Source organism: Hemibagrus wyckioides, linkage group LG10 (assembly GCF_019097595.1).
Source record: "Hemibagrus wyckioides isolate EC202008001 linkage group LG10, SWU_Hwy_1.0, whole genome shotgun sequence".
Classification (NCBI taxonomy): Eukaryota; Metazoa; Chordata; class Actinopteri; order Siluriformes; family Bagridae; genus Hemibagrus; species Hemibagrus wyckioides.
In genome coordinates this window covers 4762738-4789935 of record NC_080719.1, presented here as the reverse complement: position 1 = coordinate 4789935, position 27198 = coordinate 4762738, and the positions used below count along the sequence as shown (strand labels likewise).

The 27198-nt window shown below is 42.8% G+C and overlaps 1 protein-coding gene across 2 annotated transcripts in view; it reads right to left on the bottom strand.

Annotated features, from left to right (window-relative positions):
- The window catches only part of sos1 (son of sevenless homolog 1 (Drosophila)), a 44034-nt gene that overhangs the window by 15205 nt on the left and 1631 nt on the right, over window positions 1-27198 (bottom strand). For both annotated transcript variants that reach the window (XM_058401222.1, XM_058401223.1), the window contains exons 2-11: window positions 15375-15500; window positions 11898-12029; window positions 10124-10288; window positions 9661-9870; window positions 9030-9173; window positions 8660-8770; window positions 8396-8494; window positions 6846-6973; window positions 4799-5090; window positions 3343-3709 (exon numbers count right to left, since the gene is read on the bottom strand). In XM_058401222.1, coding sequence (XP_058257205.1) covers window positions 3343-3709; window positions 4799-5090; window positions 6846-6973; window positions 8396-8494; window positions 8660-8770; window positions 9030-9173; window positions 9661-9870; window positions 10124-10288; window positions 11898-12029; window positions 15375-15500 — 1774 coding nt within the window. The remainder of the gene's footprint in view (window positions 1-3342; window positions 3710-4798; window positions 5091-6845; window positions 6974-8395; window positions 8495-8659; window positions 8771-9029; window positions 9174-9660; window positions 9871-10123; window positions 10289-11897; window positions 12030-15374; window positions 15501-27198) is intronic.

Below are 27198 nucleotides of genomic sequence, written 5' to 3'. Positions count from 1 at the left end.
AAAAAAGGGTGCATTTACATGTGCGCACAGCATTTTCCTCAAAAGGCCCGCTTCCCTTGAGTTATTAGAAATGAGCGAGATGTACGCTGCGAGAGTCTCTGGAGGAAAAACGGCGACCTGTACTTACACGCATGCACACTTTTGGAGAGGAAGTTTATTTTGGGGTGTGAACGGCCGGGACCACCCATTAGAGGAATCCTTACTCGGCTCGCACACAGACGAGTTCAGCTCTGTTCAGTGCGGCATGTTACGACCTACTGCATGTGGATTATATTATATTATAATGTTAAAAGCGCAAGAGCTGCTTGTTTTGGGGATAGAGAAAGCTGAATGATTAATCATATTTACATTGTTATTGCAGTGTGAGCTACTATGATAAACTCATGGTGAATGCTGCCAATAACAAACATTTTTGCTTTGGCAGGAGAACAGCAGAGGCAGATGCACTGGAGACGTGTGTGTGGTCACTGGAGTAGGTCTGCAGAACAAAAACACACACGTGAACAGCCATCCACACTGCTGTTATTAGATGTTAGACTGAAAAATGTCGAGTGTTCTGCTGAGAGCAGTGAAGAAAATCTGAACTTCATCCCAAGTTGTGTGTAAAAATCAGTCAATAGTGGATCTTTTAAATAATTTTGACTGGGAAGAATAATTTCAGAAAATCCTTCCAACATATCAGCCCAAAGCTTCCGATCCGAGCACAAGGGGCAGGGAGATGAACCACGACATCAAGCATACAAAGCACCGTAGCTTTACCAGCCAATCAGCAGCTAGATAAAACTGTTAATGCTCTGTGACTGGCTACTTCCAACCCTTCCAGCCAACAGCGTGTCGTAATGGCTGTACTGTACATATGTGATATTGGCGACGTTCGATATCATTAAAATAACATTTATATTTTATTTATATAGATATTTTGTTGATTTTACTTGTATATTTATATTACTAAAATTAATAAACTAAAGTAATTAATAAGCATGGAAAAGTATAAATTAGCCGTAAACACTTTTGCAGGATTTTGTGGGTCAGATGCGAATTAGTTAGGTCTCGATGAAAATTTTGCGGATCAGTGAAGTCGCGAATCGTAAGACGCGGATCTGCGAGGTATTTCTGTATTCTACAGGTCTACTGATCGTTACATGAAAAAGAAAAGAAGGGGAAAATCTAAGTTTGCACTTCACTCTCTCCTTCTTAACCCTATAAATAGGCTTGTGTTTGATTAGCCAAACGAGCTCTAAGCTGCCCACAAGCCTGAGTGGATTTGGGTCGGGTTAACCAGACCCCTGTTCAAGGGATTTGCCTGTTTTATTTAAAATAACACACACACACTTAAACATATTTAAACACATGCACCTTTTGCCTTTGGACAGCTGTCTTGAACTCGTGCTGGAAAAAACCCACAGCCACCGATGTCATTTTTTATTATCCACTTTAGCTTCTTATCAGTTTTTAAAAGAAACGCTATCTGCGCCACCCTGACACTGAAACAAAGTAGGTCGTCACACAGTGTTTCTATGACGTAAAACGCCGTCCAAATATTTAGCAAGCGTGAGAAAACAGCCAGGAATAGGAACAAGGTGACAAACAGCCCAAATGCATGCGGTGACCTTTGAGCCTCCGCTTTTTTCACACGTGGCCGTTTGGGTCTTTAACGTGTGTAATCGGGGTGTAATTACGCTACAGTGCTAGAAGGTAAACACGCGGTGCTGTTGAGCAAATAGAACAACAAACGACTTTAAAAACCCTATGAGTGTGCAACCACACGTCACTGCTGGAAATCTGAGTTATGCAACACGACCAACTGCACATTTTCCAGACCGTGATGGAGAACATGAATCCGGGAGCAGAAATACATTATAATACATTGCTATTATGTATTACTATATACACGTTTATTAGGGTATCGCTAATAACAGCTCATTCGCTGGACCTCATATGATGGTTGCTATATGCTATATATATCAAACTCGCTCAAATCCTTATCTATTATATGTGTATATATATGTGTGTGTGTGTGTGTGTGTGTGTATATATATATATATATATATATATATATATATATATATATATATAGATAGATAGATAGATAGATAGATAGATATAGATATATAGATATAACAGATATAATAAAGTGTAAGGATTTGAGCGAGTTTGATGAAGGGACAAATTGATGGCTAGACCACTGGATCAGAGCATCTTCAAAACTGCAGCTCTTGTGGGGTGTTCCCGGTCTGCAGTGGTCAGTATCTATCATGGTCCAAGGAAGGAACAGTGGTGAACTGAGACAGGGTAATGGGCATGATGCACGTGGTGAGCGAAGACTGACCCGTGTGATCTATATATATATATATATATATATATATATATATATATATATATATATATATATATATATATATATATATATATATATATATATATATATATATATATATATAATGTAATACTACTAATAAATAAATAAGCACCAATATGTTGAAGTCCTCATTGAAGAGACATTTTGGAAAGGAAGTTTTGTGAGTGTGTTCTAATTAAAGCAACAATAACTTGAAGAACCATCTTGTTTTGCTGATGTTCCACATCATCAATGGTTAAAATGTTTTCTGTATTGTTTGTTAATAAACTCAAAAATTGTATTTGCTGGGATATACACGTGACATGAGAGGAACAAAACACTATGGGATGTGCTGTTATTGGAAAATAATCAATTATAAAGACATTATAAAAACATTAACTTCACAACATCGGGCATCACAACACCTTGTCATTGATATCAGCACACTCCAAGTGTTTTATTCTTCACTTCAGAGCTGCTCAGTGCTTTGTGCTGGTGCTATTGATTTGTATGCCTCCAAATTGACACCAACAATCCTCATGTTCCTCAGAAGATGCCAAGCAAAAATGCAAGTCACCAGAACGACTTCTCTGAGTTAAACTAGGCAACTGACCTGCCATTAAATGATCATGCAAATTATTTTACTACATCTAGATCTCTGGAGCAGTCGTCCCCAAACAAATCCTTGGGGACATCCAGGTGGTCCCAATTTTTAGTCTGTCCCAGCAATACATACACTTCAACTAAACAATCAAACCCTTACTGGAGGGTCACTTGAGAACTGGACCACAAAAAATGAACCACCTGGGAACCAAGGACCAGTTTAGGAAATAGATTTCTAAACTAGAAAGGATTTGCACTGTGTGAAGGAACCTGTTCATCACCTACTGGTAATCATCCCCACCCACCCTCTCTTTCTATTAAGCTTATCCATCTAGATCACCAAAACTAACCAGAAATGAATAAACTCAAGGAACAAACCAGAGAATTAGTCTTGCTCTGACCTGCATACATGTGGTAGGTGAGCCTCTCAATAAGCTTCAGCACCGTGCCAGCCTTGATTATAGGGATGCCAGACTGGGACTGTACATTCTCTTCAAACACCACGTTCTCATCTAAATCAGGCTCTGCGAAGCGGTAGATCTCAGCACTGGGAAGCCTCATCTGCTCTTCCTTCTCCTCCTGCATCATGGCCGTGTCGAGCATGCGCTCCAGAGTGGAGCGGTACTGAAGCGAAATCAGCGCCGCCATCCAACCGTTCTTCTCCTCGGCAGACTTGGCAGCGAACACCACGCTGTTGCCGTCCTTCAGAATGAGCTCGAAGGCGTGCCGGTACTCACCCTCCTTGTCGTCCTTGTCGTTGATTTGGATCTAGAGGAAGGACGGTAAAAGACGTTTACTCAGATCATATTCAAGCTCTCAAGAAATCTTCACATGCTGCACAACAGACAAATGTCTACAGTACGATTGACGCTTGAGTGGAAAATACGTCAAATCTCTAGGCCCTTGTTCACCACTTTCACCATCTAATCAGCTATTTTCCATCTAGATTCATCACTGACCCATCTGATCTTCTACCCAACATCATCCACCTACTCTCTCTTTCCATTAACTACACATTACCTACCATCACGTCCCCATCACCGTGCATCATCAATCACTCATCTTTTTAGAAATTATTTCATCAGTCATTTGTCAGCATTCTTCCAGCATAAGGAACCACCATCTCTCCCTAATATCTATTTATACTTTCTCCTACCAACACACATCATCCATCCACTCCATATCTATCCATTCCATTTTTCCAACACCAACTAATCACCACTTGCGGTAAATTCAATCTCACAATTTCACAAATACTATCCATCAATCTCTTCCCCAAGCACTATCCATCTTTTACCATCACCTCCAATCCCATGTCTTCTCCCACAAACATATACATCTCCTCCCAGTAATATTATTCATCTTCACAGCCTCATCTATCCTTCTCCCTACATCCATCCATCTTTTCCCAGTTGACATCACTCATCCTTCACCTTTTCCCCAAAAAGTTGACCCGTCTTTGTCAAAATAAAACAATCCAACTAACAATATGTACCACACAATTAACTCATCACTTAAACCCATGCACCTTTTTACCTCCCATCAATACCATAAATTTATTCATCTACTTTTTATCAACACCATTGTCCTCTACCACTGTAGCTACCACATCTTTCCACTAAAGCAATTCCCAATTTGTTCATCCACCTCCAACCGGCACCATCTGTTTGTATACCTCATCCCACTAGCACCACTGGTCCATCAATCACTTAACCATCAATTCAGCCAATCCCTACAGAGCCATCTTCCAAATTGCATCCAAACAACATAAACCTTACTTTAAGAGCAATATCATCTCATAAATCGACCACTTTCCACCATCATCCATCAAGCACCAGTGCCTCCATCTACACTTACCTTGCGCATGAAAAACTTTTCTTTCAATCTGTATTCGGCAGCGCTGGCCCCTGGTAGGCGAGGCTGTCCGTGGTTGGACTTGCAGCAGATCATCAGGCCATCGAAGAGGAAGATGTAGCGCTCGTGCTTGGCGCCCACCCGCGTCAACGTGCCCTCCATTATGAATTCGTTGCAGACCTGCCCAATGTCTTTGCCCTCCCAGCCATCGATGTTCCTCTGGATCTCGTTCATCTTCTTGATGGCCAGGTGCTTGCCCTTCATCTGCTGACTGTAGAAGCGGCAGGCCGACTCGCTGGAGAGGCAGAGCCGAGAAAGATACATTTGTGCAAAGCCAACAGGGCAGAGGGAGGGGAGTGCAAACAGAGAGGGAGGGGGTGTGAGCGAAAGCACGGTTCTGTCACTCACAATACCTCTACACACTAGCATTGTTTTTAAGACACTGAAAATAGAACCCTTGCGACTGAGAGGAAGATTGGCTTTGTCTACAGTAGCAGTGACTAAGCCACCTCTGTGGAGGTTTCTCATCCGACTTAGAACTGATAGAACAACCGTACGAGATCTAAAATCAGAATCCTATTAGATAATTAAGCACACCTAATAGCTGGTATGGTGAGGTCATTGATGTACAGTAAATTTATACGATTGCTTATCGAAATCAGATGGCCGAGATTCGCTCGGTTTTTTTTTTTTATTCATTGTGGTTAGGATTTTGTTGTTATACAATCACAAGCGGGAGGGAAGAATGGAGAAGGGGATAGGGAACAATTAGGAGGGGATTTACACTAGCCAGTCCAGTGGTGCAACGCTGCACGGGACTAGTCGTACGGGGGAAAAGGAGCTTACTGATGTTTTCTGGAGTGCAGCGTTTTCCAATCGCTGGCTCGTTCCTCATACCAACATCTGCATGTGGAACATGCGTTTCAAACAGCCTGGCGCCTGCAGAAGGTGGCATGGGGGCATGACACACTACACTATAATGCTTTGATAATGGTAAAATGGAAAAACGGCAACAAGTGGATGGAAAAAGTTGCTCGAGTACAATTGAATATATGTGACTGATTCATGGTGCCTTGCTTTGGAAGGTGTAACAAAAGCAACTTTAACATTAACAAAGAAAACAATAAGACATGACTATAAAAAACAAAACAAAACAACAAATCACATCATGCATAATTATATGCTTTATCAGTCAAATGCTCTCTGGTGGAAAAATGACCACAGGGAGTAGCGTACCACGTTGACCCTTTGTTCTTAACCACATACAAAGTGAAGGGAAACAGGAAGGCAGTTCACAGCTACAGATTTAACAGCACTACACACACACACACACAATCGTGCATATGGAAATGTGGAGAAAAATCTAAAAACCACCTACCGTAAAATAAGCCATCCTTTCCCCATAAAAAAAGACTAGAACCAGGTGAGAATTTAAGTCACCAAAAGAAAAGCAGAGATGATCTTTTAAATCCAATTCATTGATGCCATGATGAAATCGAATGATGAAGCAGGGGGCGCAGAACGATTTGGTGAAAAATACTGAAACCCGGACTAGATACACGGCCCTAAAACAGAAAAGATGCTGAGCTCTGCTTCACAAAGATTTGAATTTCTCTCACACAAATGTGTGCCTTCTCTTTCTCTCTCTCTCGCTCACTCACTTTTTTTTCCAGCCTGAGAACAATAACAGCCGAGCTGAACGGCCCAAACCCTGACGCAACATCCCTGGGACAACAGGCTGACCCCCCCTCACTTGGTCATACACCACGGCTATTTTAGGGGCAGGGGTGGTCAGGGAGCTCAGGACCGAGTCTGGGTGGAGTATGGAGGATGGGAGGGGTACAGGAAAAGTTGTGTGATGCTTGTGTGTGTGTGTGTATGTGTGTGTGTGTGTGTGTGTGAATGTTTTGACTGAGGATTTATGAGTTTCAGTGCTTTGTGGTTTGATGATGATGATGATGATCAGGTCCTCTGAGCTCCAAGCAGATGAATCTGTACCTTATATTCACCTCAAGCATAGGCTTCAGCTTGTGTGTGTGTGTGTGTATACCTTAATCTTCTCTTGGCCAAGCTTTTGGAGCAGATCCTTTCTATGCTGCTCTGAAGGTTGAGGAGCGCTGTGATGGCCTGCTTCAGTCGTTCCTTATCGTCCTCATCCTCGCTTTTCTCCTCCAGTTGCTGTGAGGCAGAAGAACAGAGCGATTGAGCAAGAAGAGCAAAAACTGAGAAGATGAGTGGACGTAAAGAAAAAATGTCCGTGTCTCATTGTCTCTCCCTCACTAGTGCTTATTTGTTAATGACTCTCAATAAACTGAGAACAGAATCATATCCAGACCTCAGGCTTCAGATCAGCGACATGCTACATTTCTCTCTCTGTGTATTTAAGAAAGAGGATTTACTTCCAGCCACATTTACAACACGGACTAAAGCACATGAAACAGGTTCACCATGTACACACGCATTAAAGCCCAAATATGCACAAAGCAGCACTAGACTTCAAGGCATTTCAGACAGATTTACATCCCTTCTGCAAAAGAATCCTGAAAAGAGGCTTAGTGCCTCAATTCCAGCACAAAAAAACACTACAAAATAATGCTCTTCCAGACACGTGGTACGGCCCTTGTGACTTCAGCTTAAAGAACATACAGGAATTTACCTTACAGTACCTTCTACCTACTGATCTCATTTCTGAGAGGGTTAAACCCACGAGAGAGCCTAGTAACAGCATCACTGGTAAATGGAACACTAATGTATAGAAACCATGATTCTGTCTGTATTCCACACAAACAGGACCCGAGAGTCAAGTTCCTGGTCAGTATGCCAACACTCCGACTGGCACAATGTCCACACTCCGTCGGGCACGATGTCCTCACTCCGTCGGGCACGATGTCCTCACTCCGTCGGGCACAATGTCCTCACTCCGTCGGGCACAATGTCCTCACTCCGTCGGGCACGATGTCCTCACTCCGTCGGGCACGATGTCCTCACTCCGTCGGGCACAATGTCCTCACTCCGTCGGGCACAATGTCCTCACTCCGTCGGGCACAATGTCCTCACTCCGTCGGGCACAATGTCCTCACTCCGTCGGGCACGATGTCCTCACTCCGTCGGGCACGATGTCCTCACTCCGTCGGGCACGATGTCCTCACTCCGTCGGGCACGATGTCCTCACTCCGTCTGGCACGATGTCCATACTCCGTCTGGCACAATGTCCATACTCCGTCTGGCAGTATGCTTCAATCTAGTAGACTCCTGTGTCTCACTCTACCTGGCAGTTTGTCATTCTATCTGGTAGTCAGTCATAGGTGTCTGGTAGTCAATCCCTCTTTCTGCCATGTTGTCTCACTCCCTTAGGCATTTTGTCACACCATATACGTCTGTCACCCTGTCTCATTCTGTCGCCTAGTTTGTCTCACTACCTCTGGGATTTCATTATGACATGTAGTAGTCTGTCATAGTTGTCTGGTACTCTATCATCATCTGGCAGACCATCAAACAGTCCATCTGCCAGTATGTCTGGTTATCTTAGATCAACAAACCCCTGATTTTCTGACTGATTACTGGGGCTTTAATGCACAGATATACGATTACTTGACTCACCTTTAAGATCTCAAAGTGATGCAGGCAGTGGTAAACTGGGGTCAGGAGCAGCCGAGGTAATACGTACTGCACGGCCTCTTTGAAGCCTTCACATATCGACTGAGAAAAGAAATAGAGATAATGAAGAAAACATCCTTATTTCCTTGTATTCATCTTCACACTGGCCCATGCATCATTAAGAATTTCTATATTTTGGTATGACAGAGCCGGTCAGCAATTATGACTGCTATTATGTGTTTTAAGAAAAGAGGCATGACCTCTGACCTGGAGGTAGAAGGCTGCACCGGGTTTGGAGAGCTGGCTGAGGAAGTGGTCATGGAATCCGGTCCTCAGGATGTCCTGAGCGTACGTCTCATAGGGGTCAAAGGCCAGCTCCTGAAAATGAGGCCACCGACCAAGGAGTTAACAATGCAGGAACGAATCCCACCCTGTATTCATGTGGCTCTAATGACAACAGCAGAACCCTGAAGCTAAAACGCATTCACAGCTTTCATAACACACAGAGCACCTTTAAGTAATGTTTAAGGGTGTGTGTGTGTGTGTGTGTGTGTGAGAGAAAGCGATATTCAGTCAGATCTTTTTAAAACTCAGAGCTACAGAATACGGCCTTATACTACGCTGTATGGAGTCAGACCTCAGCCAAGTCCTCGAAGCAGCGGCCCACCAGTGGGTGAGGGCTTCCCTCGTCCGTCATCTCCACTGTGTCCTCGATGAGCCCCAGCAGCTTTAGAGTCACCTCGTGGATGTCCACTATACGACTGAAAATGTTATCCACATCCTGCAGGGGGCAGCATACAAGAGGATGAGCAAAACATAGCACATTAAACAAAAATAGAACAATAATGAGGGTTTTTTTAAAAGGTCATAAATTAACTTCTGTTGCTCAGTTTTTTACATGTGGGATTGTACCAATTCATTTACATTACTAAAGAACATGTCTCCACAGCCATTTGTTTTTGCAGATATTAAAGCTGTATTCCTGGGAAATTGTTTGCAATCCTATATTTCGTGATGTACACAGTGTACTGTAAAAAATACCTTTAAGAATCATGATATAAATGAATATAATATAATACATAAGCTCTTCACTATCTGAGACACAGTTCCATTTCTGCAGAAAAGGTTGAACAGCTTGAGATAAAGCACAGGGATCAAAAGCTAAAAGTGCACTGACTTGCGACTATTAGATATTTTAAGATACGACCCGGATACCCAAACCTTTTTTTTTAGCCAAACGTAGGAAAACAAGCAATCGAGTGACTCACGTTGGGCGAGAAGAGCATGCCGTTGGTGACGAATGGCTCGCGGAACACCTTGATGATGAGGTTCAGGTGTCTCAGGTACTGGCGCACCTCAGACATAAATGCTTTCACTAGATCGTAGTAGGTCTGCGCCTCAGACGCTAATGGCTCCTCGTCTATAAGGGGGAAGCCGCTGATGTCTTCCTCGTCCTGATGGAACATGTCCATCAGCACCTACAATATGGTTGATATACTTGGGTTATAGGTCTAATACACAACTCCTTATAACTGCTGTTCAGTTCTCTATTCTGATTGGTCAGAAAGAGTCAATTCATTTTCAATAATGGCAGTTCTGACAGCAGGTCAGCTGAAAATCACAGCAAAATTGAGGAGAGATTGCTGAAGCAGCCATATGGCTGTTCCTAATAAAGTGGACAATGGGTGTATTTCTACAGTTTTGATGCACAGGGACTGTGTGTGTGTGTACCTTATCAGCACACATGGCCACACTGATGTCTTGCTGCGAGATCTCATAGTGCCGTATATTTCGTACGTAGTTTCCAGCCAGCTTCAGGATGTCCGCTGAGATGTATTCCAACACCGCCACGATGTACACAGACACCTGGTGGTCTATTTTGTAGCCTAGTACCTCCTACCACAGAGAACACAAACAGGGTCAGTTGAGAGCATGCTTGATATGCTATCAGTGCTATCCTATCAGAGGGCATGAATACACATGAAAGATTTTCCACACTTTGTTTCATAAATGGTAAAAACAACAATTGTTTCAGGCCAAAGCAGACCTCTCCACCCAGCTGCATACTTTTCCTGCTGCGTAACTGGCAGTGAAAGCAGCTTCAAAACACCAGCTTACTGGATTTATGCTTAGTCACCAGAGAGCATTACAGCTCCCTCTGGTGGCTGATATGGTGCAATGCTCAAATGGAAAGTCCCACTCTATCCACAGGTCAGTTCTGTTATAGAGGTCACATCTGGAGTACGGATAGACAGCTGGGATGCCAGGTTGTTGCGGTCATTTCCCTCCCAGTATATTATATTCTAGACCACTGCATAATCCCTATAATAAGATCTGTATGATCGTTTAACAAAAGTAGGCCAGAAATCCCATGGAAAGGACCTTGCTAGGTAGGATCAGGTAAAAAAAAATTAGATACAAACTCTGTACACTATTCATTTATTCATCTTAAAGCTCAGTATTCAGGGAAACTAATATGAAAGTTTTGTCCCAGACAATGTAAATTTATGTGGTCAATATACACTACACTGACAAAAGTTTTGGGCTACCCCTCAAAATCATTGAATCCAGGTGTTGTTTTTCAGGGGTTGGGCTCGGCCCCTTAGTTCCACTGAAAGGAGCTCTTAATGCTTCAAGACATTTTTTGGACAATTTCATGCTCCATTCCAAAACTGGGACGTCTGCCTTTACACGCACATGAATGTAATATGGAGTTGGCCCGCCCTTTGCAGCTATAACAGCTTCAACTCTTCTGAGAAGGTTTAGGAGTGTGTTTATAGGAATTATTGACCATTCCTCTAGAAGCGGGTTGAGGTCAGGACTCTGTGCAGGCCAGTCAAGTTCCTCCACACCAAACTCACTCTTTATGGACCTTGCTTTGTGCACTGGTGTGCAGTCATGTTGAAAGAGGAAGCGGTCATCCCCAAACTGTTCCCACAAAGTTAGGAGCATGAAATTGTCCAAAATGTCTTGGTATGAAGCTGAAGCATTAAGAGTTCCTTTCACTGGAACTAAGGGGCCGAGCCCAACCCCTGAAAAACAACACCTGAATTCAATTATTTGGAGGGGTGTCCCAAAACTTTTGGCAATGTAGTGTATTATAAATATTGTCACAAATTATGTAACAATTACATTTTCTGATATAGTGGGTATTATTAGCATCAACGGATAGATAGCTATGTGATATTTTTTTATTTCTTCAGGTAAATATTTTGCGGTTAGTATTTACTTCTGCAGACTTGAGATACCAGGGGTGGCAGTAGCTCAAGTAGTTAAGGCTCTGGGTCGTTGATCAGGGTTTAAGTTCCATCACTGCCAAGCTGCCACCGCTGGGCCCTTGAGCAAAGCCCCCAACCCACCCGGCTGACCCTGCGCCCTGACCCCAAAAAGTTACTTTCCAAAACAATAGAGTAGTAACGAATTTATGACTTGTCCACCCTGAACAATAAAGGAGAGCTATGTCCAGAAAGAAATGTTTAGGAAAAGTTCTGAGGATAATCTGCACCTTCAGAAGCGGGTGAATCTTATCCACAGGCAGAGCGAGTGGGTTCCTCCTCTTCCTCTTCTCAATGGCCGCCTGGGCGTCAGCAATGGCCCACTTATCGATGGGGTGAGGGAAACTCTTCTGGACTCGCTCCTACAAAAACCACATAGAGACAGTGAGACAGAGAACGACGACTTTATTCGTCAAAAAGTGGTTAAGCAGTCATGGGGACACGTAAACCTAAACCGGGTTCAAATCTCGGGTTGTACATCCTTCTGTGAGCAACCCGGTCGCACAGATAGAGACAAATAATGAAAAGATGACTGAAGTTGACGCAGATGAAAGAGATAAAGAAGGGAAGAGATGATCACGGAACGGGAGCAGAATAAAAGGAACATGACCGGAGAAGGAATGGAAGATGAACGAGATCGGGGGAAAAATAAAAACACCACCACAGTTTTGTGCTAGTGACGTGCGACAGCACCACAAATAAAGCACCTTTCCAGCTCACGCGAGGCGTCTGCGCGCGAAAATGGATCAGAAACACAGAAAGCACAGAAAGAGTTGAGAAATGGGTCAGTGAGCAAAGTCAGAGAAGGACAAAAGAGCTGTATTGGTTTAAAATCGGGTGAAACTTCAGAATACGGAGGATATTTACATTCTGCTGCACGTTAGATTCTATATTATTCCACATGTTTACATCCTGACACTAATACCCTCTCGTTTTTGCAATCCCTATGTTCAAGTGTTGTGCAATAACTTATTTATATCTACATAAATAGTATTTACATACTTATTTATACCATATACTTCTTTTATTACATTATTTCTTTTGTAAAACTTCCTTTGGATGTATAGTTTGCAGCACATCATAAGAGAACTGCACTGCAAGGACTGCTCGAATTTCGCTGTGCTAAGTATAGGGACAAAAAAAAGAATCTTGAATCTGTAGGTAAAATATTCAACTACTGGACAAAAACTGATATTTACTGAAATTACAACCGCCTTTCCAAAAAGAGCCAAAGTGTTTTATTCCAACAAGAAGGCTAACACTGGAGACTCCTTCCAAAAAAATAATAAAATTTCCTTACAGAGATACAACATTTTTTAATATAATATAATATAATATAATTTTAATATTAATATAATATAAAACGTATTTGTTGTTTAATAAAGTTTATCAAAACGAATACCTAGAATTTTTCATTTTTATTGAATTCATTAAGTACTAAGTTTTTAATACCCTTTTAGACAGAGCTTTCTTTAAATGCCCAAGTGCTTTGTATATTGCATTATACACCGATCAGGCATAATATTATGAACACTGACAGGTGAAGTGAATAAGGCTGATGATCTCCTCATCATGGCACCTGTTAGTGGGTGGGATATATTAGGCAGCAAGTGAACATTTTGTCCTCAGAGTTGATGTGTTAGAAGCAGGAAAAATGGACAAGTGCTGCAGTGGTCAGTATCTATCAAAAGTGGTCCAAGGAAGGAACAGTGGTGAACCGGCGACAGGGTCATGGGTGGCCAAGGCTCATCGATGCACGTGGTTCTGATAGAAAGGTGTCAGAATACACAGTGCATGACGAGTCAGGGCTGCTTTGGCAGCAAAAGGAGGACAAACACAATATTAGACAATGTTATGCCTGTTCGGTGTATATTTATTTTGAACATATAGCGCACCACTAGGTCTTACCTCTGCAAGGAAAAGAGATGCTTGATAGAAACAATAGTAAGTATATGATTTATAGACAGCACTGTTGCCAGAGCTGCTGTTCTAGAAAACTAATCAACACCTTCGGACCAATCAGAATGAAGAATTCGGACAATAAAATGTTACGCTGTATAATTGTACAAAAAGTCGAGCTCAAAGTGAAGTGGAACAGAACAAAGTACAAAAGCGAGTGATTGCGTGATTAGATCTAGGCGATTTACGATATCTACAGTGAGGGAAAAAATTATTCTGAACATGACTGATCCTGACCTTTCAGCTCCCTCCACAGATTTTCTATGGGATTAAGACTGGCTAGGCCACTACAGGACCTTAATGTGCTTCTTTTTGAACTACTCCTTTGTTGCCTTGGTGTGTGTTTTGGGTCATTGTCAGGCTGGAATATCCATCCATGACCCATTTTCAATGCCCTGGCTGAGGGAAGGAGGTTCTCACTCAAGATTTGACGGTACATGGCTCCGTCCATCGTCCCTTTGATGCGGTGCGGTTGTCCTGTCCCCTTAGCAGAAAAACACCCCCAAAGCATAATGTTTCCACATCCATGTTTGACGGTGGGGATGGTCTTCTTGGAGTCACAGACAGCATTCCTCCTCCTTCAAACATGGCGAGTTGAGTTGATGCCAAAGAGCTGGATTTTGGTCTCATTTGACCACAACACTTTCACCCAGTTCTCCTCTGAATCATTCAGATGTTCACTGGCAAACTTCAGATCAGCCTGTACATGTGCTTTCTTTAGCAGGGGGACCTTGCGGGCGCTACTGGATTTCAGTCTTTCATGGCGTAGTGCGTTACCGATTGTTTTCTTCTTTCTGCCTTGAGATCATTGACAAAATCCTCCAGGGTAATTCTGGGCTGATTCCTCGCCGTTCTCATGATCATTGAAACTCCATGAGGTGAGATCTTGCATGGAGCCCCAGACCGAGGAAGATCGACAGTCCTTTTGTGTTTCTTCCATTTGGGAATAATCGCACCAACTGTTGTCACCTTCTCACCAAGCTGCTTGGCGATGGTCTTGTAGCTCATTCCAGCCTTGTGTAGGTCTACAGTCTTCCATGGACAGCTCTTTGGTCTTGGCCATGATGGAGAGTTTGGAATCTGATTGATTGCTTCCTTCTGTGGACAGGTGTCTTGCATACAGTTAACCAGCTGAGATTAAGAGCACTCCCCGAGAGTGCTCCTACTGTAGTCTCAGCTCCTTACCTGTATAAAAGACACCTGGGAGCCAGAAATCTTTCTGATTGATAGGGGATCAAATACTTATTTCACTCATTAAAATGCAAATCAATGTAGAACTTTTCTGAAATGTGTTTTTCTGGATTTTTTTGTTGTTATTCTGTCTCTCACTGTTCAGATAAACCTACCATTAAAATTACAGACTGATCATTTCTTTGTCAGTGGGCAAACGTACAAAATCAGCAGGGAATCAAATAATTTTTTCCCTCGCTGTACATAAATAATGCTGTTATCAGAACTTTTCTTTAAAAAGCTCCAGCATGTTTTAGTCAGTATATCACGCTACTTCCCGTATTTCATCACCTCTGCGAGGAAAGAGACACTTTCTGGTAAGTCTGTTCTCCATTACCATTTACTAATGCGCCAAAGTCTTCTGCGAGCGTGTCAGAACCCGAGTAATCAATCAAGCTTGCCAAACACTTATCGGACGCTTTAGCTTATGCAACGACGGCGGCGTTCGCATTAGCGGTCCAGAGTGATGCGCTTAGAAAAGTGTGAAAGTGTGTGTGTTTGTGTGAGTACAAGTTTACCTCCACATCCTGCACGGTGCGAGGTTGGGCCTGACAGAGCATGCTCAGTAGCAGCAGAATCAGCTCCTCTATGTACTGCAGAGCCTCCTCCTGAGACGACAGCTTGGGGTGTACCTGACTTAGCACCTGTTAAAAACACACACACACACAATTCAAAAGCTTAAGCACCAAATCGGTGATCTCTCGTTCTCCGTCTCTGCTATAATGGGAACTTAAGCAAGCATAAAAAACTGCTGAGAAAATATTTCCTAGTAATAATGGATCAATTATTCCAACCAACTGACGAAGCACACACAATGGTTAAGTGCTGATCAACCCCATTACTACTACTCTTACTACTTATATACTTTATTTAAAGAAAAAGGAATCTTAGAGGAAAGCTTGAAGTAAAATGCTAAAACAGTGCAATTTGGGATCATTATGGTCACATGAGTTAATATTTGGACATTACGGTGCAGTACTAGTCTTAAGCGAGGAATAATATTGTGCCATTATAGAAAACTAATGAAAGCTCCAAGAGTTGTCTGAAGTTACCAATTAGTGCACAACAGAAAGTGTTTGATTCCTTTTACACCACAGCACATTTTTCCAGCAATTACATTTGTCAAATAATTAAAGCATGACACGCAATATTTATCCATTTATATTTACACTGATCAGCCATAACATTATGAGCAGTGCCAGGTGAAGTGAATAACACTGAGTATCTCCTCACCATGGCACCTGTTAGTGGGTGTGATGTGTTAGAAGCAGGAAAAATAGGCAAGCGTAAGGATTTGAGCGAGTCAGGGCTCAGGCAGGGCTGAGTCAGGGCTGTTTTGGCATCCGGGGGGGGGCAGGTGGTCATAATGTTATGCCTGATCAGTGTATATTTAAGGTAGATCCTGCTATAAACTCTTAAAAAGAAAGTATTTTGGCACAAAGCAAAGCTCTGACACTGGAGAGGCAAAAAAACTTCATATCAATGCTAATGCTGTTTTGTTTTTTTTGGAATTGAAAATGTGTTTCTTCTTAGGTTCAGATTAAGCAGATCTTCTGCCATATAAGCCCATTGAAATTAATCGCTATTACAGAATGAATATTAGATGTATAATCTACTGGACCGATTGGATTTGAAGAATTCAACAGTGCTGTAAAACCAGAACAGTGATTAAAAAAAGAAAAAAAAAAGAGAGAAGATCATCATACGGGTGTGTGCGGTTTCTACACACTCAGCCCCGTGTCTCACTACTGAAACTATGTGAACGCCAGCATGCAGAGTGATGTAATGCCGTGTGGGGAATCACATGATAGCACGACACCACCAGTTTCACTTCAGGACAGGTTTCTCAGGGTTTATGGAACACCAGCACACATTCGCTGCTCTTCTTTTGGGACTCTGAACTTTCGGAGCTTGAAGCGAAGCATGGTGTGTAACGTCTCACTGACAGCACAGCTCCTTTTCTCTCTCTTGGCCTGGCCACAACCTCGTGTCATAACATGACTAAGCAAGTTACTAAGCAGTGTCTCTCTTTCCGCCTTCTCACTTTTCACCGAGTGGCTCTTTCTCAGCACAGCGTAAGACAGAAAAACAGCCAGACAATGTTTTAATCCATTCTCTGGTATGCAATGATGGGGGGGGGGTACATCAATAAACTGAAGTCGATATTTCCTGGTTTACAGTGCGAGGGAGATTCCCTGCGCAATCATCATTAAGTTTTCCGCTCTCGCACAAAATACATGATGCACAAGATACATAAGAGAGCGTGCGACCTCAACGAGCCAATAAAAAGAAAATGACCTCACTCCTGTTTTTCCCTCCACTCGTTATGTCACGGAAAACCTCGGCTGTCTTCGTTCGGTTGAAAAGAAACCGGCGTCATCAGCATCTTTACCTCGGTGTAAACGCTGTGACTGCAAGGCCACTACCGTGGGAGTTTCTCCCACTGGAACAAACTGTTTGCTTTCAGAGAAGGCCATCTATTGCCACCGTCAGCCCACTTCTTCTATTCATCTTTGCATCTAAATTGCAACTTGGTTCAGCTGAAGGTTCGTACTGAAGGGAAAGCACAGATATTTAAAAAAAAAAAAAAAAAAACGCCACATGCTCGTCGTGTTCAAAAGTCAGTGTTAAAAGTCTTATGGTCAGCTTCGGGCAGAACTCATGTACCTGACTGTCAGAAGAATTCTCACACGCAGATGATTTCATAGAAAGGAATCAAAGCCCATTACGTTCCTTCAACTGAAGTCCATACCCTCTACCTAAACTCATCAGCCTGTGGAATCAAGCAAGTCTGCACAATTAACCAAGTTCCGTCAAGGATTTTCTAGCTTCTGCAATTAGCTAATAAGAAAGCATGCATGCAGATCCAGTACAAATAAGCACCAGGACTGTCTCCATTTTGTGAATAATCTAAGAAATCATGAGTTTCTCAAAATTGCAACTGGAAGAGATGCCTGAAAAAACACTGCACTAGCTTCACTGCGCTGCCTGATTTTATCAGGTGCTGTAGCAGTAACATCTTTAGACTAAACATCTCAACTGCATCATTGCGGATATATACACAGCTGCAATAAACAACACATTAACGATGGACAAATCAATGGCTTAAACAATCAGTCTGGGTTACCAGTTATTATTTGTCTTTCCAGGCGGTCTGTCTTATTACAGAAAGTGTGGCCTCTGTGCTTGTGAAGATTAAGTAAGGAAGGAGAAGAACTTGGTAGGTTTAAAGGACAGAGGTGTGGTTTATCCTTGTCAGCTTTAAGGAAAGAGGTGTGGTCGAAATGCCTGTCAGGCTTGACAAAGGAGGAGTGGGTTATGTTCCTGTCAGGTTTAAGAAAGAAGGTGTGGCTTCTGTGCCTCTCTAGATTGACAAAAGAGGTGCCAGGTTTAAGGGAGGAGGTGTGGCCTCTGTGTCAATCAGTTTTATAGAAGGAGGTGTGGCTTCAGTGCCTGTCAAATTTAAGAGAGGAGGTGTGGCCTCGAGGCCACTTGTGATTGACAAAGGAGGTGTAGGTTATGTGCCTGTCAGGTTTAAGGGAGGAGGTGTGGCCTCTGTGTCGGTAGGTTTTAAAGAAGGAGGTGTGGCTTCTCTGCCTGTCAGGTTTAAGGGAGGAGGTGTGGCCTCTGTGTCAATCAGTTTTATAGAAGGAGGTGTGTCTTCTGTGCCTGTCAGATTCAAGGGAGGAGGTGTGGCTTCTCTGCCTGACAGGTTTAAGAGAGGAGATGTGGCCTCTGTGCCAGAGAAAAGAGTATTACCGAAAATTTGTCAGCTCCAGAAACTGAAAGAGGTGTGGCCTCACATCATACTCCAATAAGACAATTAGATCGTCGTATTAAATCACTGACTGCATTAAAAGCATTTTATACATCCACTCTTTATATCAACTACAAGGTCATTTTCACTCGGCCCTTTGTGAAACTCAGATTCCAATATAATATCGATCAGTCTGTCTCTCGCATGCGAGAGGCTTGTATCGCCTATAGCAGAAACGTCAGCCTGCCTGTCCATCGGTTGGTGGTGGGCGTGTTTGCATGCTGCTGGGTCCGAGCATGCCAGGTCGAGCAAACTTAGTGAGGAATTGTGTCGTCGGGTACGACGGCCAGCGCTGGCCTGCATGTAGCCACACGCGAGTACGACAGCGTGCCGGGATGCAGCTAGTTCAGCATGACAGTGCCACAGTGCACTCGCGCAGAAGTGAGAAAGGGTAGATCAGGTCAGTGAAATGCGCAGCAAATTTTGGGACTGAGATCAGTTACAGGCATTCTGGGGTTATTTTACAACACAAAATCAGCAAAGTCACAAAGTTTCAGTATAGGATAATGCCTAAACATTCACAAAGGCTCAAAAAATCTTTTGTAAGCTTATATACTAAATAATAATAATTCACATTCTGGTGTATTCATTCTTGCACTCATACAGAGCATTTTGAACTTTTAATGAAAAACGGATGTAAAATAATGGCTAAAATAACCATGTTTAAAAAAATTATACTGGTTTATAACAATGTAAATTATTCAGCACAATATTTTTACCTACCTACATATTGTTACCTTTAGTTCTCTTGTAGTTTAGAACCCAGATTTCTGTTTAATTAAAAATAATTTTAGAGCATAAAAATCAATCAATATTGCACTCATTTACAGCAGGGCTACAGTCCTCGAGAGCAGGCTGTTAAAGGAAAACCAAGAAGACGTGAAGCTTAATTACTAAGCAATTAACCAAAAAACCTACTTCTAGCAAGCCAAGTGAGCGATAATTAATCAATTTGTACTCCTTATCGATTCATAGATACCTTAAATGTTGTGGGAAAACTAAGTCGTCCATGTTATCACTTGTGATTTGGCAGCTATAACACTTGTTCCCTCACCAGTAGCTGTTACAGAAAATTAAATAAACCTTCTCACGTACGTGGTAGAAAATTAATTCGACAAACTAAAGCTGAGCATCCATGTTTTTCTGCAGACTTCTTTGCAATGTGCTGAAACATGTTTTTTGGAGAGAAATACTGTACGAACGTTACACTTGAATATTCAAATTCATTGCGAATGGCTTTGAGGCAAAATGTATCCTGCTGTCAACCGGCCAAGCCTCTTTCCCCTGTCGTGTCGTGTATTTACAAGCCATGCTCTCCGACTGTTGGTGTGACCAAATAATAATTAATAAATACGCCGACAATAAGCGGAGGAGAGCAGAATGAGCGGGTGAACTTTTGCTGCACTTCTGCCAGCGTTCACGTTGAGGCCACAAACACCCTGAGTATTTAAGAGTATATAATAATCCAGACTGAAGCCTTGTTGTGGTAGTAAAGAGAGGCCTGCCAGCCTGGTGCTGGAACACGGATGATGTAGCGCGCTCCACACACACGAGCGCTCTCTCTCCGGCATGCTACGCCAGCACATTCCCAGCCTGTGGAACCGTGTTTGAAGCCACGCGAGCCGGCGCCAAGACCGACGAGCCGAGGGGAGGGAGGGTGTGCCCCGACGTCTCTCGCCGGGAGCTCGTCTTTGTGCGTGACCAGAAATAAAGTGGACGAGAAACTCAAGCTCGTGCAAAATAAAAGGGAGCCGGTGACCGAGTTCGTCTTTTGCACAACAAGGATTTTAAATGCAAAAATAATAGTATAATGATTTCCCTCTTGTCTCCATGTCTAGCATCTGGTTTCCTCTTTACTCCTGCTTTTTTTTTCCCCCTCCACCATTTCCTTCTAACAACATCTCTGATCTCCAGAAACTGGCCACATGATGGTAGAGATGGCTTGGCCGTCATGCCCACTGCTTCATTCCTTGCATTCCTGTGGGCCACGATGGCACCTCGGTACTCGGCGTACAGTAATGCGGAGCAGGAGCTTGTCTGTGCCTGATTTCACACTCCTCCATCGTGCTGCTGTTCCCCTGCTGCTCCCAGACGCTCGCTCACACACACACAAAACATGTGCTAGAGAAAAATACTTCAGGATGTCCTACTCAATTGCCACAGATCACTCATGATCAAAATGCAATTACACAGATTTCTGCTTGCAAGCACAACCTCTCTGACTTAACTGTTGGCGAGCAAACATTCGATTTTAACTTCATCAGCTCCGTCTTCTTATATAAACTGTCCAATCACAGCACTCCCACAGCTTTCAAGGCATTTTCTCTGCTTCCAGACACAGCAAGAGAGCCGACACTTTCGTTACACGACACATGTACAACTAAAGACAGGATCTACAGTCAGATGCAGAAATAATGGCACCCTTGGTAAAGCTGAATAAAACCAGAACTTTCTTTTCTTTTTTTAAAGAGTTTAATCATACCTCTAAAATGACGTGACGGATGTATTTGTTTGCAATGCCATTAAAAACATCAACTGTTACACATTATATTAACCCACTTGACGCTCATAGCCGTACGCGGTAAGCTTCAGAGTCGATGAACCCAAGCATTAAAAGGTGCAACAAATCCCTTACTTGCACAAATAATCTGAAAAAACGTCCACAACATGATGTGCACAGCAAAAACGCATGAGTGCATGAGAAACACTGCTTCTGGTCCTGAAAATGTTTGTGTGTTTGGGATGCTCATCCGGATGCTCCACCCCTCCGGGCGGAGCTTCGTCAACATGACAAAAGGAGTGGAAAAAAAAAAAAAAAAATGTCGAACCCACCTACTGCATCTTGGAATAATTTTAAACACAGATCTGAAGTGACCTGGGTTATCGAAGACGAAAGATTTCATGATAAAAGCTTTCAAACAGATTCAGTCCAACAATAATAAGTTCAACACAGAAATCCAAACCGGTTTTTGGACCCTTAGACATTAAAGGACACTCAGGGCTGGGCGATAGATCGGTAGTATAGTTATATTGTGATAAACTCACAACATGTTTTAGTATTAAACTTGCTTAAATCTTTTTCTAAAAGATTTTAATGCAAATGGATTACTGAAAGTTTATAAGCATGTCTCCCTCTCTCTCTCTCCGTCTGTCAATATTATACACTGACCAGGCATAATATGTTGGTCCCCCCTTTTGCTGCCAAAACAGCCCTGACCCATCATGCACTGTGTATTCTGACACCTTTCTATCAGAACCAGCATTAACTTCTTCAGTAGTTTGAACAACAGTAGCTCGTCTGTTGGATCGGATCACACGGGCCAGCCTTCACTCCCCACGTGCATCAATGAGCCTTGACCGCCCATGACCCTGTCGCCGGTTCACCACTGTTCCTTCCTTGGACAACATTTGATAGATACTGACCACTGCAGACCGGGAACACCCCACAAGAGCTGCAGTTTTGGAGATGCTCTGATCCAGTGGTCTAGCCACCACAATTTTGCCCTTCGTCAAACTCGCACAAATCATGGCGATGATGATATAATCAGTGTTATTCACTTCACCTCTCAGTGATCATAATGTTATGGCTGATCGGTATATATATATATGATTTAAAATTACAAATATTTTAGGGATTACGGATCAATACAAACAAATTTAAGTACGACAAAATATTAATCTTGTTAACTTTTTGTACTATTTTTCTTATGTTCTGTAAAGCCGCTCTGAGACAATGTCCATCGTTAAAAGCGCTACACAAATAAAATTAAATTGAATACACAATTTTATATAAACGTATAGTGGGAAAAAAAGGTTTCTCTATTGGCAGTGTTCTAAAACCTCGTAATAAAACCACTTCTACACCAGTTACGTTTTTCCCCCAAACGAACAAAAAGAGAAGTTTCCTGCACATGTGAGAGCTTTTACTGTATACATAGACTGAAACTAAACCGCTTAGCAGAAACTACAGAAAACTGCCAAGCAGCCTACTGAATAAGGAAGGATCGAAATAAGCCTCGGACCAAAAATAAAAAATGAGCGAATCCCACAAAGCGCACACTCAAAACACGACGGGTTTCTAAAAGGCGGAGTTTCCTTAAAAGCGGATGGACGGCAGAAAGCGTGATGTGTCCGAATCTCACACCCTGCAGTTACTGCAGCAGGCTGTACTCAGAACTCGGAGCTGTGACTTCCGAGCAAAACTCCGTCAGAGACCGTACTAAGCGTTCAGCACATCATACCGGCACTGTGCTCTTACACTCTCTCTCTCTGTCTCTCTCACACAGCCAGTAACAACCACAAACATCACAAGTCGTATGACAGCAGTATGAAACCTGACGTTTAATAATTCAATCATTTTTATAAATGCAACTCCAGCACCCATTCGACCACACAAGTCATTCCAGTTGCATTTAATCCAGATTAAATTAATATTAATTCATTAATACAAATTAGAAACACCCTGATTATTTACGAGCCAACCACCCTGCATGGTCTGCATTTGTACGCTATATTGCCAAAAGTTTTGGGACGTCTGCCTTTACATGCACATGAAAGTAATATGGAGTTGGCCCGCCCTTTGCAGCTATAACAGCTTCAACTCTTCTGGAAAGGCTTTCCACAAGGTTTATGGGAATTTTTGACCGTTCCTCTAGAAGCGCATTTGTGAGGTCAGGCACTGATGCTGGACGAGAAGGCCCGGCTCACAGTCTCCGCTCTAATTCATCGCAAAAGTTTTCTACCAGGTTGAGGTCAGGACTCTGAAGTTCCTCCACACCAAACTCACTCATCCATGTCTTTATGGACCTTGCTTTGTGCACTGGTGTGCAGTCATGTTGGAACAGGAAGCGGTCATCCCCAAACTGTTCCCACAAAGTTGGGAGCATGAAATTGTCCAAAATGGCTTGGTATGAAGCTGAAGCATTAAGAGTTCCTTTCACTGGAACCAAGGGGCCGAGCCCAACCCCTGAATTGAATTTGGAGGGGTGTCCCAAAACGTTTGGCAATATAGTGTATCTAACAAACTGCAAATTGAAAAATTAAATGTCTATCATTGCATTGCTTCATACACAGCAAACTGCCAGCCATTACATTCTGTATTCATAAACAAAAATCGTGTCGAACTTCTTATCCGTTTATAGTTACAACTGATTTCACAGAACATCTCCAAAGCCTCTAGACAAAAACGGCAGCTTGTCAAGCACCTGAAGGCATTCCAGTGAGTGTTACAAAGCACTGAAACTGAAGACTCCTTCTCTAAACTTTACATAAATCTCAAATTTATGCTTTTCCAAAAAGCAGCACGTTTTTATTAGTTTATTATTGACGGACCTGTTGTATGTGTGCTTGTACTGGAAGCACTGGAATTAACATAAACATATGATTTGTCCTGTTGGCCGACCAGAATGGAGAATTTTGTTTCTCTGGACCTGGAGTGCATAAGTAAAAGCACCCTCTGTGAAGGTGAAGTGTGTCTGTAGCCTTTCCAGTGTAAGTTTCTGCTGACGGAGCAGCCTATTCTACACACTCCAATTCTTTATACAAATTGATTTATTTTTTTTAGCCTCCAGGGTCTCGTAAGAAACGGCGCACGCTCTGTACGGATTTGGGTGTACAGCTGATCATCGGTAACGTTTCTACGTATGACGTGTGCCGTTTCCGCGTCTCTCGCTAAAAGAAAATCACGCTGTCCTAGCATGATGCATTAGAGGACTGTTATACTGAGAGCACCACTTACACAACTCTCTAATCAGACATCAGCGTAATATGAGTGCTGCACTTTGCAATATTGGGTATCACGTTGCACAGGCCAATGTTACGATAACAATTAGCAAATGCCGGATTAGATGCAATACGATCAGCCGAGCCAGCATTAAACCGCTACGCCAGCGTCCGGGCTTAGGACCGGTCCGTATTTCGGGCGGACGAACCTCCAGTCGTTTTGTTCTGGTGTAGATCAACATGACTGAGGTGATCTGCTGCAAAATCAACACACAGCATCCTACACACACGCTCTTCATAAAGCGTGCACTGTGAACACCGATTTTTCCATGATCCAGGCCTTCTGAGAAACAGCTGAAGTGAAGAAGAAGAAGAAGAAGAAGAAGAGAAGAGCTACGTATGAATTTTAATTTGGCTCTGCGCTCGAGTCGGTTTTGAAGCACCCAGCCCCTGCTGTTGCTATGGAGTCGGAGTGACAGAAGATGGAGCAGAACGAGTGTGGATGAGAAACCGTGAGTGTGAGCACGTCCTCCTCCACACAGGACCAGAAGCTGGAGTCACCCGCTACACTCGAAACCTTAAACAGACGTGCAACTCTATAGGAAGTGGCATGCGGGACAAACAAAGGCGGCTTCACGCGGTACGGTTTTTGGGCGCAGACAGAAATCACGTGTCGTAAAAACGCTCTTTGAACGCGTAACGATCGATTAGCCGAACTTAGCCGAGTCCTGGCTGCGTGTGAATTTTTTTTTAGTACACACTCAGTGTAAATGCAAACACACACTAATAAGAGGACTACATGGGATAGCGCAAAACATATCTAAGTTTTAATAGAACATTTCCCACCTCTGGAGGTTTCACACGCAATTTATTTATTTATTTTTTTAAATGGACGTCTCCACCAAAGCGTGTCTTTCATTTGCTCTGTTAGATCACTAAAAGCTGTCAAGATACTCAATTCAAACATTAATAATACATTTTAGACTGGAAGAGCATCACAGCAACAACGAGTAGCGTTCATCAACAAGCAAGCTAACTAACGTGATAAATAACGTTGTTGAAACCAGCAATCCGTGTGTACAATGGTATACATTTAAGCATATACAGCATCTGCATGAAGCCTACCCTCGTTAAAAAGTCAATAATGGAAACACTTTGTGTTGTTCACATTGGGAACGGCCATTTTGATCAGACCAAGGGAAGGAACTGGTAGCTGAGTAGACTACTGTGAGAGGACATCTTTCTGTGGTTTTTACTGGTTGAAATAGAGGAAATACAAGCTGCAGCCTCGACTCGGACGCAGCATTAAAGTAACGTCCGCGTAACTCGGAGCTGCAAAGCCATCGCGCATTCTGATGGACAGAAAACGTATCTGGATCACCTTAAACACACTCTGACCCCAGTTTGAAAACATAGCCACTATTAGACCGAGCGTTTTTGCTTGCCTGTTTTTTGCATGAGCTTGACCCAAGACGTAAAAATCTCAGGTCGTAATTTTCTCAAACGTCATCAGGTCATGCACAGTCTGTTAATTTGTACATAACACGTCTTCACAATACTGAAATGTTTATTAGAACAACACAAAGCATGTGCTAGCTGATTAGACGCTGGCGTCCGACTGGGTGAAATTGTACGAATGCCAAACCTTTTCCCTTAACTTGGAGAAAAATATTGCATTAGCATGACAGTTTATCATATCCCAGGTTATCATACCATGAATATTTCAAACCCTACGGATAATACGCAGAGAAAACTCTCGAACATGTCTGATCAACATTTATATATGGAATGAATGAAAACACGGTTTGTCTTTCAGCCGTCACACCTCAGCTTTTCCAGAGGATATCGAAGGTCAGTGTCGGATCGGTAGAGAATACCGGATGCTACTCGGGATCTCAGATGTGAGTAATGTGTCAGTAATTGATCCTGGAATCAGCATCAAAAGAGAGTGAGCACGGGTACGTGAAGAAACGGAGCGCAGGTCAGACGCCGGATTTGCACCGACAAGCAATTTTGTCACGGACATCTCAAACAGACCAGATCTCACGTAAACAGCTCTGATCGGATTTGCTTCCATGTCTATTAGGGGCCACATTTAAATGACAGAGACATCTAACACTCTTTTTCTGTCATTTCTGAAGTTATCATCAGCACTAATCGATAAATAAGTGTGTATGAGTGTGACAACCGGCTTCTGTCACAAGGCAGGGATAACCTAGCGAAAGCGTCGACTCCTGGCATCCATCTTTCCTGAGTTCTCGACCTCCGACCACACTGCTCACAAATCTGAGATCATTCTTCATCCTCATTCGTCTCAACATCATACCTCACATGACGTCTGCTAAAACGAACTCTTCGACTAACTTAAAAGGTGAAGTTTGCAGCCTAGGGAATGATGTAAACACAGGAATCAGTCATGAGTCAGAGAGCAAGCATGAAGAAGAGACGGGAACGGAGAAATGGAGCAGGAGCCAATTACTGAGCCGAGCGGCTGTGCACAGAAGTGTGTGGTGGGATGCCGTCTGATCCTTAATAAGCCCACACTGGATCTACACATATTGTAGGACACTTACACCGATCAGGCATAACATTATGAGCACTGACAGGTGACGTGAATAACACTGATGATCTCATCATGGCACCTGTTAGTGGGTGGGATATATTAGGCAGCAAGTGAACATTTTGTCCTCAAAGTTGATGTGTTAGAAGCAGGAAAAATGGACAAGTGTAAGGATTTTATCGAGTTTGACGAAGGGTCAAATTGTGATGGCTAGACCATTGGTATTCGAGCATCTGCAGCTCTT